This window comes from Phyllostomus discolor, chromosome 2 (assembly GCF_004126475.2).
Source record: "Phyllostomus discolor isolate MPI-MPIP mPhyDis1 chromosome 2, mPhyDis1.pri.v3, whole genome shotgun sequence".
In the NCBI taxonomy this organism is placed as follows: Eukaryota; Metazoa; Chordata; class Mammalia; order Chiroptera; family Phyllostomidae; genus Phyllostomus; species Phyllostomus discolor.
This window is the reverse complement of record NC_040904.2, coordinates 136,249,867-136,269,020: the sequence shown is the minus strand read 5'-3', so window position 1 is coordinate 136,269,020 and position 19,154 is coordinate 136,249,867. Positions and strand designations below refer to the sequence as shown.

The 19,154-nt window shown below is 33.4% G+C and overlaps 1 protein-coding gene across 4 annotated transcripts in view; it reads left to right on the top strand.

Annotated features, from left to right (window-relative positions):
• LRRIQ1 (leucine rich repeats and IQ motif containing 1) overlaps window positions 1–19,154 on the top strand; it is a 229,395-nt gene that overhangs the window by 106,813 nt on the left and 103,428 nt on the right. For all 4 annotated transcript variants that reach the window (XM_036018605.1, XM_036018604.1, XM_028532854.2 and 1 more), the window contains 4 exons: window positions 14,159–14,248; window positions 14,902–15,023; window positions 15,544–15,639; window positions 15,899–15,981. In XM_036018605.1, coding sequence (XP_035874498.1) covers window positions 14,159–14,248; window positions 14,902–15,023; window positions 15,544–15,639; window positions 15,899–15,981 — 391 coding nt within the window. The remainder of the gene's footprint in view (window positions 1–14,158; window positions 14,249–14,901; window positions 15,024–15,543; window positions 15,640–15,898; window positions 15,982–19,154) is intronic.

Sequence of the window (19,154 nt, the reverse complement as noted above, 5' to 3'; positions counted from 1 at the left end):
TGCTTAGATTTTTTCCTAGGTATTTGATGTTTTTTGATATTATATTTATTTTTGCATATTAACCTTGTATTTAGTCACTGTGTTGAAATCATGTATAAATTTTAGTAGTTTATCTCTCAAGTCTTTTGAATATTCTGTGTACACAATCATGTCATCTCAGAATAACAGTTTTTATTTTGTTTTTTCCAATCCTTAGGCCTTGCATTTGTTTTTCTTGCCTTATTGCCCTAACTTCTATCTCCAGGAACAAGTGGAATAGGAGCAGACATCTTTTTCTGGCTCTTTATCTCAGGGTGAAAGCTTTCCATACACCATCACTAAATAAAGTGTTTTTTAATATCAATTCTTGCAGAAACTCTGTGTTTAATTAAGGAAGTTACTTTCCTTAGCATCTTCTTACCTTTCCAAGAGGTTGATATGATGATCATGATTGTAGTGATTCTTTTTATGGTTTGGATTTTATCACGTACTTTTAATGCATATAGCATTCATGTTTCAAATGTTAAACCTTATATTATAGAATAAACTATATTATTATAATGTATTATCTTTTTTATAGATCTCTATTATTTGCTATATTTTGTTTAGGTCTTTTACATTTATATGCCAGAAGGAACTGGCCTGTAAATTTTCTTTCTTATAAAACTCAATTCAGATTTTCATATGAAGTTTATGTTGGCTTTATACATTTGGTTCAGAAAGTGTTTCCTCTGTTTATATTTTCTGGAAGAGTTTAAACTCCAATTGATGATATTCCTAAAATTTTGTCTCAGCACAAAATCTATTTGGGGAAACATACCATGTACATTTGAAAGAAATGTACATTTGCAGATGTTAAACATATACTAAAATCTTAAATACTTCTTGTTTATTAATTGTGTTTTTAAAATCTTCTCTGTTGTTAGTGATTGTTTGCAGTAGGGGGGAGTCTATCAGTTATTGACAGAAGAATGCATTATAATGGTGGGTTTCTCTGAATCAGTTGTTAGTTCTGTAAAATTTTACCTTGTACTGTGAGACTATGTTATCAGAGCATAAACATTTAGAATAGTTCAATCATTGTATTATTGACCCTTTTACTATAGTAAAATTTTCCCCTTTAATCTTAGTTTCCCTTTTTAACTGAACTAATGGCTACTTCCTCTGATATTTTCAAAACTACAATACATTTTTTGCTTTACAATTTCATAATTAATATTTTCATATTTTTCTAACTGTTCTCATTTAACATTTCTGTGCTTTTATATTTAAAGTTGACTCTCACAAGGATCTATAGTTGGGTTTTGGTAATTTTTATATTTCACCCTGACGTTTATTTTTTTTAATTGGTGTATTTAGACTATTTTAATTAAGAGTATGATTAGGCTTCTATATACCATCTTTCTATTTGTTTTCTATTTGTCCAATCCGTTTTATGTTTTTCTTTTGCCTTTTTTTTGCATTAACTGTGTATTTTTGTTTTTCCCCCTTTCTTCTTATATTAGCTTGTTACTTTGTGATTACACTTTTCCATCCACTTCACTCCTTCCTACATTAAAGTGCTTCCATCTGGTACCATTTTCCTTTGCCTGAAGAACTTTCTTTAATATATATTTTAGTTCAGCTCAGTTTTTGATTGCTTGAAAATTTCTTTTACTTTATGATTTTATTTTTCACATTAAGTTTATATTCCATATTATTTTGTATTCATTTCAGGTGTACAGCATAGTGGTTAGGCAATCATATACATTACCAAGTATTTCCTCCTGATATTTCTAGTATCCAAATGGCCATACATAATTACTACAATATTGTTGACTACATTTCTATGCTATACTTTACATCCCCATGACTGTTTCATAAATACCAATTTTACTTCTCAATCTCTTCAACTTTTTAAGCCTGTCCCCTACCTCCCCTCCCTTCTGTTAACCATCAGCTTGTTCACAGTATCTGGAAGTCTGTTTATGTTTTCTTTGTTCATCTATATTTTTCTTTAGATTTCACATATAAATGAAATTGTATGGTATTTTTCTTTTTCTGGCTGACTTACCTCAATTAGCATAATGCCCTATTAGACCATCCATGCTGTCAAGAATGGTAGTATTTTGTTCTATTTTATAACCAAGTAATAGTATGTGTGTATACATTCTTTCTTTCTATCTATCTATCTATCTATCTATCATCTATCTATCTGTATCTTTCTATCTACTATTAGTCTGTCCAGAAGGTATCTATCCATATAATATGAAAAATAGATACATTTATTGAAGAAGATAAAAGATTCAAGAAACATTGTACATGGGACAATAATACCTCAGTCCCCTTCTAAGTAGGCACTTTGGGACCTCACACAGTTCCCCCAGTGGCCATCAGCTGCCCCATTATATTTTCCTGAATCTCACTGATGGTCTGAAATTACTTCCCTTTCAAAGGTGATTTTAGTTTTGGGAAAAGCCAGAATTTGCAGGGCACCAAATCTGGGTTGTGTAGGGGTAGGAGTGGGAGATGAATCACCTGGGTGATTTGATGTCTTACCCAAAAATCTGCATGAGATGAGATGCATGATTTTTGCATTGTCACAATGAAGCTACCAATCACCAGTTGCCCATAGCTGTGGCCTTCTGAATTATCCGAATAGTTTCTGTAGAGGAATGTTCAAGCTTAATGCAAAATATGATGCGGATTTGTTGCATTATTCAATCATTTTGAATGTGACAGCCATACAGTACATGTGCTCATTCAATGGCTCTACTACCCTCAATGACTAGTACAGTAAAGTCATCACTTGCACATTTTTTTGGCTGCCAGGTTACATCGATGTCGTGCAAATTGTCCTTGTTATATTAACAATGGCTGGACTTTTTCTGGACAGGCTCTCTCCTCTCCTCCCCTCCCCTCCCTTCCCTCCCCTCTCCTTTCCTCTCTCCTCTCTCTCTCTCTCTCTCTCTTTATATATGTGCGTATATATAGATAGATATGGATATAGATAGATATAGATATAGATATACACATATACATGTATATATATAAACATAGGGATACATATACTCTTTCAAATTAGTGTTTTGAGTTTCTTCAAATATATATCCAGAAGTGGCAGCTGGGTCATAATACAGTTCCAGTTTTAAGTGTTTGAGACTCCTCCGTTCTGTTTTCCATAGTGTTTACACCACTCTGCATTCTCACCAACAGTGTATGAGGGCTCCCTTTTTTTAACATCCTTGCCAACATTTGTTTATTGATTTATTAACAATAGCCATTCTGACAAGTGTGAGGTGATATTGTGGTTTTAATCTGCCTTTCTCTGATGGTTAGTGATGTTGAACATTTTTTCACATGTCTATTGACCATCCATACATCCCCTTTAAAGAAATGTCTATTCATGTCCTTTGCCCACTTTTTAAAAGATTTTATTTATTTATTTTTAGAGAGGGAAGGAAAGGAGAAAGAGAGAGAGAGAGAAACATCAATGTGCGGTTGCTGGGGGCCATGGCCTGCAACCTAGGCATGTGCCCTGAGTGGGAATCGAACCTGCGATGCCTGGTTCACAGCCCATGCTCAATCCACTGAGCTACGCCAGCCAGGGCCCTTTGCCCATTTTTTAAATTGGATTTTGTGTTTATGAGTTGTAGGAGTCTTTATAAATTTTGGACATTAAGCCCTTATCAGATGTATCATTGGTAAATATGTTTCCCCACTCAGTGGGATTTGTTAAAATTTTGTTGATGGTTTCCTTTGCTGTGCAAAAACTTTTTGTTTGATGTAGTTCATTTATTTATTTTTTTCTTTTGTTTCCCTTGCCAGAAAAGATATATCAGAAAGAAATATTACTAAATGTCTGAGATTTTACTGCCTATGTATTTTTTTACGATGTTTTTGGTATTGAATCTTAAATTTAAGCATTTAATCCATTTTGAGTTTATTCTTATATATGGTATAAGAAGGAAGTCTAGTTTCATTCTTTTTTACCTGTATTTGTCCAGTTTTTCCATCACCATTCATTGAATAGACTATCTTTATCCCATTATATGTTCTTGCCTCCTCTGTCAAATATTAATTGACTAAAAGGCATGGGTTTATTTCTGGGCTTTCTATCCTGTTCCATTGATTTGTATGTCTATTTTTATTCTAATACCATGCTATTTTTATTACTGTGGCCTTACAGTATAGTTATATCAGGTAGTGTGATTCCTTCAACTTTGTTCTTTTTTCTCAAGAGTACTGTGGCTATTTGGGATTTTTTATGGTTCCCCATAAATGGATTATTGGATTATTTGTTCTAGTTCTATGAAATATGATCTTGATAGGAATTGCATTGAATCTATAGATTGCTTTGGGTGGTATGGACATTTTAACAACATTAATTCTTTCTATCCATGAGCATGATATATACTTCTATTTATTTGTATCTTCAATTTCTTCGGTGTCATATTTTCTGAGTACAGGGTTTTCATCTCCTTGATTAAATTTATTCCTAGGTATTTTTTGGATGCAATTGTAAATGAGATTTTTTTTTTAGTTTCCCTTTCTGATAGTCCATTATTGGTACATAAAAATGAAACTAATTTCTGGATGTTTATTTTGCATCCTGCTACTATACTGAATTAATTGACCAATTCTAGTACAATAGTTATTTGGTGGAATCTTTAGGATTCTCTGTATATAGTATCATGTCATCTGCAAATAATGCAAATAATGACAGTTTTACTTCTTCCTTTCCAATTTAGATGCCTTTTATTTTTTCTTCTGGTCTGATGACTGGTCTTTTATTTTTTCTTCTGGTCTGTGCCTATGACTTTCAGTATCATGTTGAATAAGAGTAGTAACTGAGCATCCCTCTCTCGTACCATCTTAACAGAAATGCATTTGGTTTTTCCCCATTGAGTATGATGTTAGCTGTGAAGTTGTCATATATGATCTTTATTATGTTCCTTCAGATATGTTCCTTCAGTTCCTACTTTGCTGAGAGCTTTTATCATAAATGGGTGCTGGATTTTGTCAAAAGCTTTTTCTGAATGTTTTGACATTTCTTCTGCTTTGCAACTTTATTAGCTTCTGGCTTCTATTGGTTCTGTTAAAAATTAAGTAATAAATCTTATGTTTTCTCTTTTGAAGATATTGTCTTCCCACTCCCAGACTACTTTTAAGGTTCATTTCCTCTTTTTGTTTTTCATGGTGAGTGTAATTTTCTCTGTATTTTCTCTGCTTGGAATGGGAGAAGTCATATGACTTCTTCTTTTTTGACTTCTTGAGTCTGTGGTTGATGTCTTTCATCAGTTTTGGGAATTGCTTAGGCAGAGTTATTTCAAATATTACATCTTTTATTATCACTCTTTCACATCTTTGTCATGTGTCTCTCAGACTCTTCTAAACTCAGACTCATTCTTTTTTTGCTTTTTCATTTTAATTTGGAAGTTTTTTACTAACCTATTTTATAGGCCACTAATGATCTCTCCTGAGTTATCTAAACTTTTTTGCCTATCAATTGAATTCTTAATTTTAGTTATCCCAGTTTTTAGTTTGGAATTTCTACTCAATTATTTATTGTAAATTTCAGTTATTTGTTGATGTTTTCTATCATCTTCTATGTGTAATTTGAACATTTGAAGTAATATGGTACTTTTAAAGCTTTCTCTGTTAACTGAAACATCAGGATCATTTATGGGTTTATTTCCATTGATGACCTCTTATATTTTGAGTCAGTCTATTCTCTTTCTTAGCACTGAATTTTGGTTAAGTATCAAAAATATATTTAAAAGTGTAAAGACTCTGGGAAATATTTTCTTTCCTTAAAGAGGGTTTAATTTTATTCTGGCGGGCAGATACTATATAGGCAGAGATCCTTTTGAGGCTTATTTTCAAGTCTTGTTAGGGCTGGTGTATTTCTGGTTTCTCTTAATGTTGAGCCAATGTGATGTCTCAACTTAAAGAGAAATGTTTACCAGATTACCTTCACATTTTCTGTCTCTGAATTCTGTTTCCTTTCAAGAAAGAATCAAGTAACAGACCAAATGTCTTTTTAGCTTCTTAGCACTCACTGTTGCCATTGCACTTTGATCTGGGTCATCCTCCTACCCATGCACTGCTCTGAATTGGCAGAGGCATGAAGGAAAATTTTATGCATGACCAAGCTCACATTTCTGTGGTTCCCTACTCCTGGGGATCTCAGTCCTTCAGTTCTAACTGTCTTGGCATCCCTGTACATCAACCTCTGTCTCTTCATCCCAGTGAAACTGCTGCAAGCCAGCCTCAAGTTTCTGTTTGGCTTCTCTTTTCTGTTAATAGAATTGGAATTTCCCTGAAGGAAAATGGAGCGAAATACAGAGTTTACATCAGCAATTTACATCAGCATGCAACTCTACTCTCTGGGATCTTGTTTCTTTAACTTCTGACTGCTTTATTGCTCTTGAGTGCCTTCAGCTTTTTAAAAAAATGATATTTATAGATGTTTTCAGGAGGATCTTAATTCTAATCAAACATAAAACAGAACAAAATGTTTGTAAATGAATATTTCAAATCAATGATTATCTTAAATGTTTCAGGCATTGTTTTTACCACAGTAAACAAGATAGATAAAATCCTGACCTCACAGAGCTTCCATTTAACCTGAGATGACAGACAGTGAATAAATATATATCTATGTAGCACACTATAAGATTTTGAAAATTACTATAAAAACAAGAAAGGCTTATGGATAGAGCATATAATCTGATTGGAAGATCAGGGAAGGCCTGAATAAGGTATAATATTATAATATAGATATGAAAATAAAGTAAAGAAATAGCTATAGGGTAATACTTCTCTGGGCTAAGTATAAGACAAGTATGGAAGTCTTGAAACCAGAACTTCCTTGGTATATTAAAGTCACTGAAAATTAGCAATAGGTAGAAGTGATTAGTAATGGAAAAACAAACAAACAAACAAAAATGGCCAAAGGTCAGTCCACATAAAGCCTAGGTTATAATGTCAACAACTTTGAATTTTATTTCAAATGTGATAGAACATTATTATAGGATTTTAGTAAGGAAGTTAAAGGTTTTTGTTTTAAATGGATGAATTTATTTGCAATACAGAGATTATAATTTGGGAGAGCTAAAAATTAAAGCCAAGTACCAATTAGGAATGCATTTTTGCTTTGCTTTCCTTTGACATTTTTTACCCTTTTTCAATTGCTGCCACTTTATTTTAAAATTAATCTTACAACTTCAGATTGCATAACCAAGTTACCAGAGTGTCCCTGTACTTTTCTATTTCTGTATTTAAGTTTTCTGTTTAGAAGTATAAGACTTATTTAATCAGGACTTCCCTTTTATCACTTAGTTAGACAATAAAAATAGTTGCTTTTGGATTAAGTCCATATTTCTCTTTTCTTTAAAACTTATCACAGTGTCATCATATAACATCTATTCAAACTTATTTTTTCCCTTCCAGCCAACAAAAATACTGAATGCTTACAATATGGCAGGCATCATACTTGGGGATGGGACAGGCACATAAACAGATATAACATGGTCTGAAGTTTACATGATATCAGAAATATATTTGGATATTTTCAGTATGTTATAATTGCTGTTAAAATATTTTTTAAAAATTAATAAAGTAGCCAGGATCAAAAAGTTTCTGTCAATCTGCCATGAAATTTTTGCATTGGTTTGTTGCCTTTCCAAAATGTGATTGCGTTTAACAAATGGTTAACCAAGGGGACACTAATAACCAGGAGTCAATTTGCTTTAGTTTTATTAAGCATGGTTTACCATAATTTTTTAAGTACCAAAAGCTAGGAGAGTTCTGAGTTTTTGTACTGCATGCAGTCAAACAATTTAAGCTGCTACACATTCATGGGTGCTCGCAGAAGATATGAGATATTTATTACTTGCCACATCAGGCAGCAGGAGTTTCATGTTCATATCTATTAACCTTGGCCCCCAAGTTCCTCAGGGAGGAATCTGAAGAATTTCTCCCCTAGGAATCCTGAGCCTAAGAAACCCCATCCCTTTATAAAGGGATGTTAGCAAACCTGCCCATCCCGTGCTCCAGAGAATATCATTATCTTTATTATATCAAACAACAAATGTTGACTTCTGGCCCAGAGGGAAACACTAAAGACTGTCTTCATCTTTCAAGGCTGGTAGCTATATTAACATCTTTGAGAAGAGAGTCTAGAACAAAAGCTACTATATAACGTGCATAACTGTTAGAGGTCAGTGGAAAGTGTCTCCAACAATATCTACCCTTTTTTCTACATGGCAAATTTTCCCATAAGTACACACCCCAGTGGCCACTCAGAATAATCTGACAGAGGCTAGGACTAAAACTATTAGGTTATCCTCGTGATGCATTTAATTAAGATTACTATAATAGCTCAGGTGGTTTTACCCTTACATTTTGGTATTTACCTTCCAAGTAGACTTGAGGCTTTAATCCAGGGACACCTGTAGTATTAGATATTACGGATACTTTCTTGGCTCTTGGGGAAGAAGTTTAATGAAATCATGACATCTAAAACAACCCTGGCCAGTGAGTTGTGGCTGACTGAAATGGTTTCCAGGCCATAGTGCTGTTTCCATAAACATTTGAAGGTGCTTTATGAATCGGACACCTTCCAGGTAGGATATGTCTGGTCCATGGCAGGGTTGAGAATGCGGGTGGAGGAAACATCCAGAGACGATTTACGTGGGCGGGGCAGAATTTGCATTCTGTTCCTGCTCTCATCTCCCCTGTTGTCATGATAGACTTCTCAGTAAACTTAAGGGAAATGACTATCAAATTGTGTTCCACAACCTCCTAGAAAGGGATGGCAGACCCAGAAATAAGTTAATTTAAAGGTTCTTGTAGCTTTGAGGGGCATTTTTCTTGTGGATGAAGGCTTTGGGGGTAGTTCTGAAGGACAAAAGGCCATTAATGTCTCTTCCTTTCCTATACCTCTCAGAACCTAAGGTATTAGCCTCAATGGCACTGAGAGGTTGTTCTCCATCCATCTTCTCAAAAAATTAGAGTGTTCCATTTCATGTAGCTACAACACCTTTTTTCTAATCATTCCCCACTCACACCTTCACATTTTGTCTGGAAGGGTAGGGAACAAGAGGAACAAGTGCATTTTTATAAACTTAACTATAAAACTTATTGTAAACCCCCTTTGGCCAGGCCTCCCCATGAAATTATGTTAATTATGCTAGCCTGGATCTTGCTATTATGGAAAATAAATATGTGTCTTGTGTAGGAATGATCAGGAAAGAAACCTGATTCGTCAAAATATGTCTGTATTACCTTCCATACATTTTTTCTAATTACTCATGCATTTTCTCATTACTTAGGAAGTATCTGTAGCAGTTGATCACTTTCTGATCCCCAGTCAACTGATCAAATGATTTTATTTTGTGTAGACAGAAGGAAGTGAGAGTTGCAGAGTCAGACTATTAACTAGCTCATTGTTGAGTAACTGTTGTGATAAAATGCATAAAACTGTCAGGCTCTAGTGAAAAATTATGCAAACAACTTTCAAGGGCCGCAGTTACATGGCCAAAGTCAGGTGATAGACAATCCAAAAAGAGATAAACAATGGGAAGGTGCTGAAGGTGCAATGTGTGTAGTCAAGTTTTCAAGAGGAGGCAGAGGCAAGGATCCACAGAGTGGGACCTCCTCTACCACAAAACAAATGGGTAAAATTTTCAGAAGTCACAAGTATGGAATGTATTGGTAGCCTCAAATCAGAAACAAAATATATATCTGGCATCTGTATTAGAAAGGCCACATCCAAAACCACAAGGATATCTCCAGGTGGAGGCCAGAGGTTCCAACTACCCAAATCATCAGCCAGAGAGATTTGTATTATCCCCATTACTGCAAAGATGAAAGGAGTAATAAGCCCAATATGATGTTGGGCTTCCTTTTTTTGTGGTAATGGGCTGAAGAGACAGGAGTTTTTCCTTGGCTACTGGAGAGACTGAGTGTTGTACATTTTCCACATTGACCAGTCCCAAGAAACTACTTGGTAAACAAACAGGCCTCAGAATGTAGGCTCTGGAATTTTGTTCAGATTTATCAGCCAGCCTATCTGAATGCCAATATGTGTGACAATACTTACCATAATCAGGACCATTCAAACTAAGGGTTTTTAAAATTGAGATATAATTTACATAGAGCCAACAGGATATCATCTACACTGGGAAAGCTTCGAACATCAGTAAGTAGACGTGCTTACGCTAAATCCATTGAATTGACCTAAAGGACCCCACTCAAGAGATAACTTTAGCTCCTTCCTCTAATGGGAGCCATATCCAAACCCCATCATTTGAATCCATGTGTCCCACATCCTGGAAGTCTGGGTAATGCTAAGTTAGTGCCTTATAAGATAGGGTGAAACATTATCTCCTCTTCCCAGGCTGTTGGCTATACAAAGATCCTTAAAAAGATAGTCTGGGTGGGGAAAGCTGTCATAAAACATGCAGAAAGGTGGGAGCCTAATAGAGAATTATGTCTCAACATTAAACATCTATTACATAATACTCATACTGGACTGCTGAAACAGTGATGAACAAGGACCATTTTCTTGGTCCTTGAGTCACAACGTATCACCCTCTTAAAAGAATTATTTTAGTAGTTTTAATGAGCCTAGATCTCAATCTCCTGTGTAGGGAATTTTAGTCATTTTTTCACGAATATATATAACAATATAATAGATATCTAAAATAGAAGGTGGCTAGGTCTGATGTGGCACAGTGATATATGTTGGCACTTTCATTTTGTACCTTTTAAGTTGTTAAGTAACTTTTAGTTAATATTTTTAGTTATTGACTTAATTTAACAGAGTTTTTCTCTTTTACACATGCTTTTTATTTATTTTTATCTTTACTTTTATTTTTTTAAAGATTTTATTGATTTATTTTTAGAGAGGGAAGGGAGGGAGAAAGAGAGAAAGAGAGAAACATCAATATGCGGTTGCTGGGGGTCGTGGCCTGCAACCCAGGCATGTGCCCTGACTGGGAATCGAACCTGCGATGCTTTGGTTCGCAGCCCGCACTCAATCCACAGAGCTATGCCACCCAGGGCTACACACACATGCTTTTTAGAAACCAAATATAAAGAACCAATAAAGTTATGAGTTCCTAAACTGACCCAGAGAAGATGAGAAAAACTAATATATCATTAATACAAAAAAATAAAAAAGCAACCACTGTCAAATTTGGATTTGCTTTTTTTGTCTCAGACCAAAGTCAAGTTCAGTAAGTGCGCAGGAATAATGTTTGAGAAGGAGGCAACATGCATGAAGCGAGGCAACATTCAACTCTGGAGCCCATGTTTGACCCCTATCTCAAATTACCTTTACAGAGTTTTGCATGTTATAGTGCATCGAGGGAAAATAAACAAACAAAACCTAAATTTATAGGCAAAGGAAAAGGCAAAAGGAAAGTGACGTATTTAGTTTAGTGAAAAGAAGTGTTTAGTTTAGTAGAATATGTAATAGTAATAATCTCAAACCATATGAGTAACTATGCTTTTCCAATGATGATGAAGGAGAGGGTTTAGAAAGTGAGATTTAGGATTCAGAATGAGCTATGTTTCCAAACTGTAAGGATTTGAGATGCTAGAAAGTTATCAAAAAGTATCAAAATAATTTTGGGGGGTTAGCAAGCGTCAACTTGGGCAGAAGAAAGGGGAAGTGTAAGGGCAGGTAGGGGGACCTGAAGATTGTGGGATAATCAAGTAGGTCATGGCTTTCAGAATTTCTAGGCCCTGTTCAACTCCAATGGACCTACCAATCCAGACAAGCCTGATCCTGGTATGGTGTGTCAAATAAAAGGATTACACTGGATGGCATGAACATTTTTGCATATTAATATACAAATAAACATTGAGTTACTTTCAGTTCCTCTTTCTGATAGCTTTATATTCTAGTCACTCAAAGTTGGATTATAAAATATTGATTTCTTCTGTGATGAAAGCCAATTATATGTATCAAATGCTTAATTGTGAACATACAGTTGCAAATTTATTTAAATTCAAGTTCATTCTTAATATATATTTGGTAATTGTGTTCTAGTAGCCAGAAATATTGCCAGATCCTCACTTGTAAGTTAAAAAATATCTGAACAGAAAGCATTCTTAAGCAATAACTGGCATTTGTATAAATAGTCAGTGGTAAGCATGATATATTAATATACATTTTTAAAACAGTACTATATTTATAATATTGTCCAGTTCCTCCTGACATTTTCAGATTTTTTTCCCTGAACATACTAGTTACTGCCAAATATACTTTATATTACTAAGTTTGAACTCATATAAATCATTAGTCTTGGTAACATTATTTGGTTATGATTATATAATTACTTAAAGTTTCTTTAGCATTTTGTATTAATGCTTTATGCTTCTAAAAAATTTTATTGAATATATAGGCTTTGATTTCTGGATCCTAAAAGAGGAAAAGGAAAACCATGAAGGACCTGGAAGGACACCAACCCTTTAATTCTCCTGGAAATCACTTAGCTGGTAGAGCAGGGGCTTACAACAATAGAACATGTGCAACAACAAAGGCTCTTTGCACCTCTGTGATCAGAAGCAACAATCAGCAATTAGGGCATAGATCCCCAGTATGTAGAGGACAGAGTCCTCATTGTCTGCCCTGATTCCTACAAGCCGCTCACAGGCTACTCCACAAACACTTGAACAGCTGCCTGCCTAGAGGTTGGGGAGTGGAAGATAGATAGCTGCTACTGTGGTAAAAGCTGAAATTGACCAAAATTAACCTCAATTTGCCATCCAGATCTTCCCCTGAAGTTACAAGCTGTTAGTAGACTCCAGAGTTTCAGAATAGTTGCATCAGACAGATTCTGCCACTGCAGTTGTCTAAGTTGGGAAACAGGTTCCTCGTGCTTCCTGCTCTACTGTCTTAATCATAGCTGATATGCTTTAGCCCTGCTCTCTCCTGAGATAGATCTGGATTTTTCTTTATTTGTCATTCAAAAGAAAGAATTAAAAGATCTGAGCTCTGAAACCTGTCTGTACTTTGCATCAAGTAGCATTGTTAAGCCAGAAATAACTGGAATATAACTGTGATATATAATCTGTGCCTAGAAGGAACTGGACAATGCACCTGTCTAACAACTAAGTAGGGGCGCCCTATTTTCATAGACATACAAATAATATGAATTTGATTGTTTCCTAAGGCTGTTATGCAATTAAAAGTCTGTCATTGTATTGCTAGCCTGTAGTCATGGTGTCTTAGTCTTCCTTTCCCAATGATCAAGAACCATTGTAATTGTATAAATGGAAAATTGCATTTAAGTCTTTACAGAATATAGTCATTCTAGTTTTTAAATCATAAATATGTTTGATCATTTTAAAATCTTTTCAGAAACAAATTTATTGGTATTCTGATCATCCTTTTTCATACAGATTTAAAAAATATATTATAGAGCCATGAAAGTTTATTTCACATCATATTAGATCATCCAAGCAAATAAAATTTAGGTAATTATATCTTAAATTATACAAACTAACATAACTAGTAGATTCCCATTATGGAAAGATAAAGTAAATTCATAAATCACATAAATAAAGATGTTCTAAGATAAAGAGTAAAGGGATATGAAATGGGATTGTTGCAAAATTTAAATATATATTTTCCATTCAAACACTTAAATTAGAGAATATATCAGGAACCATGTTGCCTATATTGCCATAAAATTATTTTGCTACCAACTCAGAAAATTTGTGAAGTTTTGTAAAAATATTTGGTAAATATATTTTATAGCATTTATACAAAAATGATACTAATGTGATAAAATACTATACATTTTCAATAGTGAGGTTTAATGGAAGATAATATAATTTACATTATAAAGACCTAATAGATTATTTCCCTTAGTTACATCTAGAGTTGTCTTGTAGTTATCAAACATTTGAATACTCTGAAAAATCTACACCTCTTATTTTTGACCACTGAATACTACAGTTCTCACTTTATTCTACTGGGGATAAAAAATTCTTATCCCATTTTTTAATATGAATGCATTAAATAGATATATAACATCTCACAGTAGTAAGTAGCAAATTTTCCAATAAATAAAAATTCTGATACACTTTTTTAACTTTAGTAGCATGCAAGACAACTTAAAGACTCCTTGTAAAAGTTATGCAAACTAAATTATGTACATTCATGTTATTATTTGTGCAGGCTGCCTTAGAGAAAGAATGGCTAGCTTTCGATTCCGCCTGTTTCCCTTCACAAACACAGCTTCTCGCAGACCGGCGGCACTGGCCAAAGGTAACATGTCATGGAAACTTCTTAGTACTCCATCTGTGTTCATTTTTTAAGGTTGTGCTATTTTGTGGTGATTAATAATACAATTTATTGACTCGAAAAACACAATTACTTTTAGAAGCCTCTGACTTCCTCCCCATCCCCAGATGCAATTATTCATGTAGCTTTTCTTTCATTTGCTCCTAATTTTTTTCTTTATTTTGGATTTCTTTCAACACTTTATTTCACAGTAGCAAAAAAAATGATACAGTTCAGCTGCATATTTGGCAGTAGACTAAAAATCACTAGTTAAAAGCACTTTAAAAATATAAAAATATGCATTTAGAGGGCAACAGCTGAAGATTCTCAGTCAGAGGTCAATGGACTGCAATATCTGTTATTTATTTGATAATCTTTGAAGTTTTTGTTTCCTGAGATTTTTTAAGATCTCTGCAATTAATCATTTTGTATATGCAAACTATACCAAAAAGCATATTCTTCATCACTACAACAAAGGATATTTATATCTGTATTCTATAAATTTAATTTTATTATAATTTCAATTTTTATATGTTTCCCTTAGGAGACTACTTGCCCTATGCATGTAAAGTAATGCAATATAAATGCTAGAATTTTTCAATTTATTTCATATTTATGTACATTTTTTTCCTGATAAGTTCTCTGGAACCTTAAACTATGATGATACTTCATCTAATTTACCAAGTCATCCAGCTCAAGCATGGTTATATAATGAGAAAGAAAATTTGTTTTCATCGGAACACACGCAGTTTAATGACAGGTAAGTTGAATTACTCTTTTAGAGGATTAACCCATGAATGACGTATTTATGAAAGTACGAAAGTAGGAAAATAATGAAAATAGGAGCAACTTTACTTGTTTAGAGGATGGAAGAACATTTAAGGTCAAATATAACTATTTTGTGGACTTTTCAGTGTAACAAAAATACATAAGGTAGATTCATTCGATCAACTACAAATCTTAACTGTCAGTAAAATAATGTAATTAATTGTTATAAACAACTAGACTCTTAAATTCTGTTATATAGGTTGAGATAAGGATTAGAATAAAAATTCCAGTGCCGCATTTCTTTCGACAAAAGTATTGAAATATGCTTCAAGTAATTGAAATGTAAACATTTTAAATTAATGGCAGACATTTATTGCTTTTCAAGATAAAGCTTTTCTGTAACATAAATGGATTTTATTTTCAAGTTTGCAACAACATAAATAGCTTGTAGTTTTTAAAAGTGCTGATATACTTGTCTTGATTCAGTTGTGTGGGGTTTTTTCCATTGCTAGATCAGAAAATAGAACTTTATCCTGGACATCTGAATCGAAGACCGGCAGAAAGAGTTTGCTAAAATCTGTAAAAGAGGAAAGAATTTCAGAAGAATGGTATGTGGTCTATGTTATACTGAAATATTAGACTTTTAAAATGAAAGACTTTTAAATGTCCAAAACAGATATTTTTTTTAAAATCTCAAGAATACCTCTATTAGTTTTTAAGAAACTATGTATCTGTAAATTATAGATTCTGAAATAGAAATCCAAATTTGTTTTAATATAATTCAGATATGTATGTTTATATGTACATGCATTTATAAGTGTAATCTGGATATTTGTTTTGCCTTCATTAAATTTCATGTTTTAATAGGGGCTTTAAGGATATATCTACTGCTCAGCAAATGTTGAAGAGAGCACAGAAAATGAAATCAAAGAAATTAAGGAAGAAATTAGGTGGGTAATCAAAGCTCTTTGAATAATAGCTGTGTATTTGATACAGAAGATAAGTTCTTTTAAAATATTTTTAATAAATTGTATTTAATAAGAATTGAAATGAAATGCATAGATATGGGTATTTCTAAGGTCATAATTCTAAAAATTAAACAAGAAAATTAAAGAAAAATGTTATTACATTAAATGATTTGTTATACTCTTAAATGTTATTTTCACTTTTCTCTCTTTCTTACTAATTTTGCTATTGCTTCTTCTATCTATTGTACACTGAAAATTACTCTAAGCTGATTCATTTTGGCAAAAGTTGATTTTAAAGAGCATTTGTTTCATATGCTTATTCCTTTCTGTGTTTTTAAATTGCGTGTTTAGTCAATAAACTATATACACTCAGTTTGACAAATATCAGCCATGAACACCTCCCAATTTGACATTTCAGAATTGGAGCACAATGGCATATATCTTTCACGGTTGTGCAGGGCTTGGGAAGTGTTCAAAGGCGTCTTCTCTCCCACTTGCCAAGATATTCTTTAAATCATTTACTGTTCTTTGGGTGACTTTAATCATGTTAGTATAATTACTTAACATGTGGAGTAGTTTGTAGGTGTCAAGATAAGAAATAGCAGGTTATTATAATTTTATATCTATAACTAAAGCCATTTAAAATTATTTGCACATTGCATATAACTTTGCATTTACTCATACTTTATATTTACTCAGGAACTCATAGAAGGCATGTAAAGAAACATTCAAAAGTTAATTTTATCTTTATTACTTTTTCTATTTATTATTTTTGATTATCAATTCAATAGCAGAATTCTAGGAAATGTATGTAATAGGTACTTAATTTTAAAAAACAAATGCAAGTAACCAAATAAGGTTATTTTCCAAGGACTAACTGATATTGTTGTCATAGAACTTACTAGCCATTGATAAAGTACTTACGATTCACTTTTATATTCACAAATGTTCAACTTTCCTTTTTTGTGTTATTTTAGTGATACCTTAATTGTATCTCTTATCTTTTTGAGATAACTAATATTTTTTATTGTGTACTAAAAATTTGTCAGGTTTAAAATATTGAAATTTTAAGCATTTTTAAAGGAAATGTAAATATATGTTTCATTTGTCAACTTGCTTTGTGCCTATTTTGCAAAATCCTATGAAAGTTTATCAGAACTCTGTGAATTGAGCATTAGGAGGTAGCTACCCAGAGAAATAGCAACCCAAACCCTTAACAATAGTGAGATTCACAGTTCTGGGGAGGTTGAATCCAGTGCAGTTAGTCAGGGTGTTTGATATACTTTTTTTATTGTTTTGATGTGTATTTCTACTCAACAATTTTATCAAAACATTATTTACATAGCTGTTTTGATCATAATAAAAGTTTCTGAAACTCCTGGGAATCAGAAGTAGCTTAAGAACGGATTCAGCCAATGTTCATCAAATTATTATTTTTAAAATATTTACAGTGTTAATATAGTCTCTGACAGTGAAGCTAAGGCAAACTTCCTTCTGTTAGAATCAGTCCCTGGAAATATATTATATATGAGTCTTTAGTCTTTCTTACTAATTCTTATAACGGAGTGATTGTGTTTTATGTTGAGTACATTTTGAATAAATAAGCATAGTCAGTAATATGTTTGAGCAAAAGTTCAAATAATTAATATATGATCATATATGAAAATCTTTGCTTTAACTGCCAAAAATTAGACATAAATATTATCAGGCAAAAATTAAACCTCTTTATCTGTCACAAGGGGGCATGGTAGGGTAATAAACGACAAAAAAAAAGTACAACTAGACATCCAAGGTAACAACTACATCTTAAATTTAACATTTTGACAGTGGTCATTAAGCATGACCTGTTAGGTAAAAATCCTAAATGGTAATTGTATAATTTTCATTGGCTCTCTATTCTGATTCCATGACCATAAACCCAATTGCCTTTCATTATTGTGTGAGGCTCTGTATCTCTCTGTTAAACTTTTGTTTCACTTTTGTTTTATCAAAATACCATTAGATTGATGAAATAAAAGGCACTTCAAAAATTAAATTATTAAGTGTAAAACCTAATGATACTTTTAGTCTCCTAACTCTGCTTTTCACTTCCCTTTCACAGCATAGACAGAGTAGAAATAGTGACAGTAAGATTAAAGATGAAAACCAGGAAAAAGTGTATCAGTGGAAGCTTCTCCAGTTATGGTGCTTTAATATTCTACTAGGTTGATGAGGTAACACTTATGTCACCTGTGAGCAAATTATTAAGACTCCACAACTCAGGTTTTCTTCTTAAAGAATAAATCATTTTCTAGTACTTTTCTAGTTTTAAATTTAGTCAGTCTGGGATATGCTATTAACTTATTTGAATCTGCATAAAATAATGGCCATTGTTTAAAATTTCACTCACTAATACATTAAAATAATATTTAAATATGTAAAAACTAATATTTTTCAAATATATCGGACCCCTGGCCAACTTGAAATTTTCCAGACACCAGAGGGCACCCTTCTCCATGAAACTGCTGTAGACTAACCAGTTTCTAGGGCAAAGGGGAAGGTGGCAGATGGGGGGTTCAGAGAATAAAAACTCTGAATGAAATGGAACCAGTTACATTCTAAATCTAATAAAGCCATAATCTTCAAGGAGATGGAGCATAAATGCATGGAGTATGGAGGCTTTAATTAGCATTTCTGCCATGAAAAATCTTAGAGCAAGTTGCTCTGTAGCAAGCACTTTTTTTGTATCTTGTACATGTGTTTATGAGCCAAGAGATATATGAGATAACAATATTTGATTTATGATAAGAGTGAAAATAGGGCAAAAGGCATGGGGTCAGTTATTTAAAGAAAGTTGCAGGTAGAGGAATAATACAGCTGAGAACACTGATAAATGAAGCAGCGAGGAGCTGAGGAAGCATGCAGTGTGGGCAGCCATCAGGGGAGACTCAGTACTGATGACTTCTGTGGGGATAAATGAGCTCATTTGCTTTATGCAGAATAAGCAGGAGGAGGAGGGGCAGGGGCATGGGCAGAGGCAGAGAAATTGATTGGAAACCACAGGAGCAAATCTAAAATTGTAAGAAGCCACCATGACTTGTTTATTCAAGTTTGGGTTTGGGTTCTGACTGTTGTTATTCCTGGTGAGTTGTTGATATTTCCTTCATGATGGACAT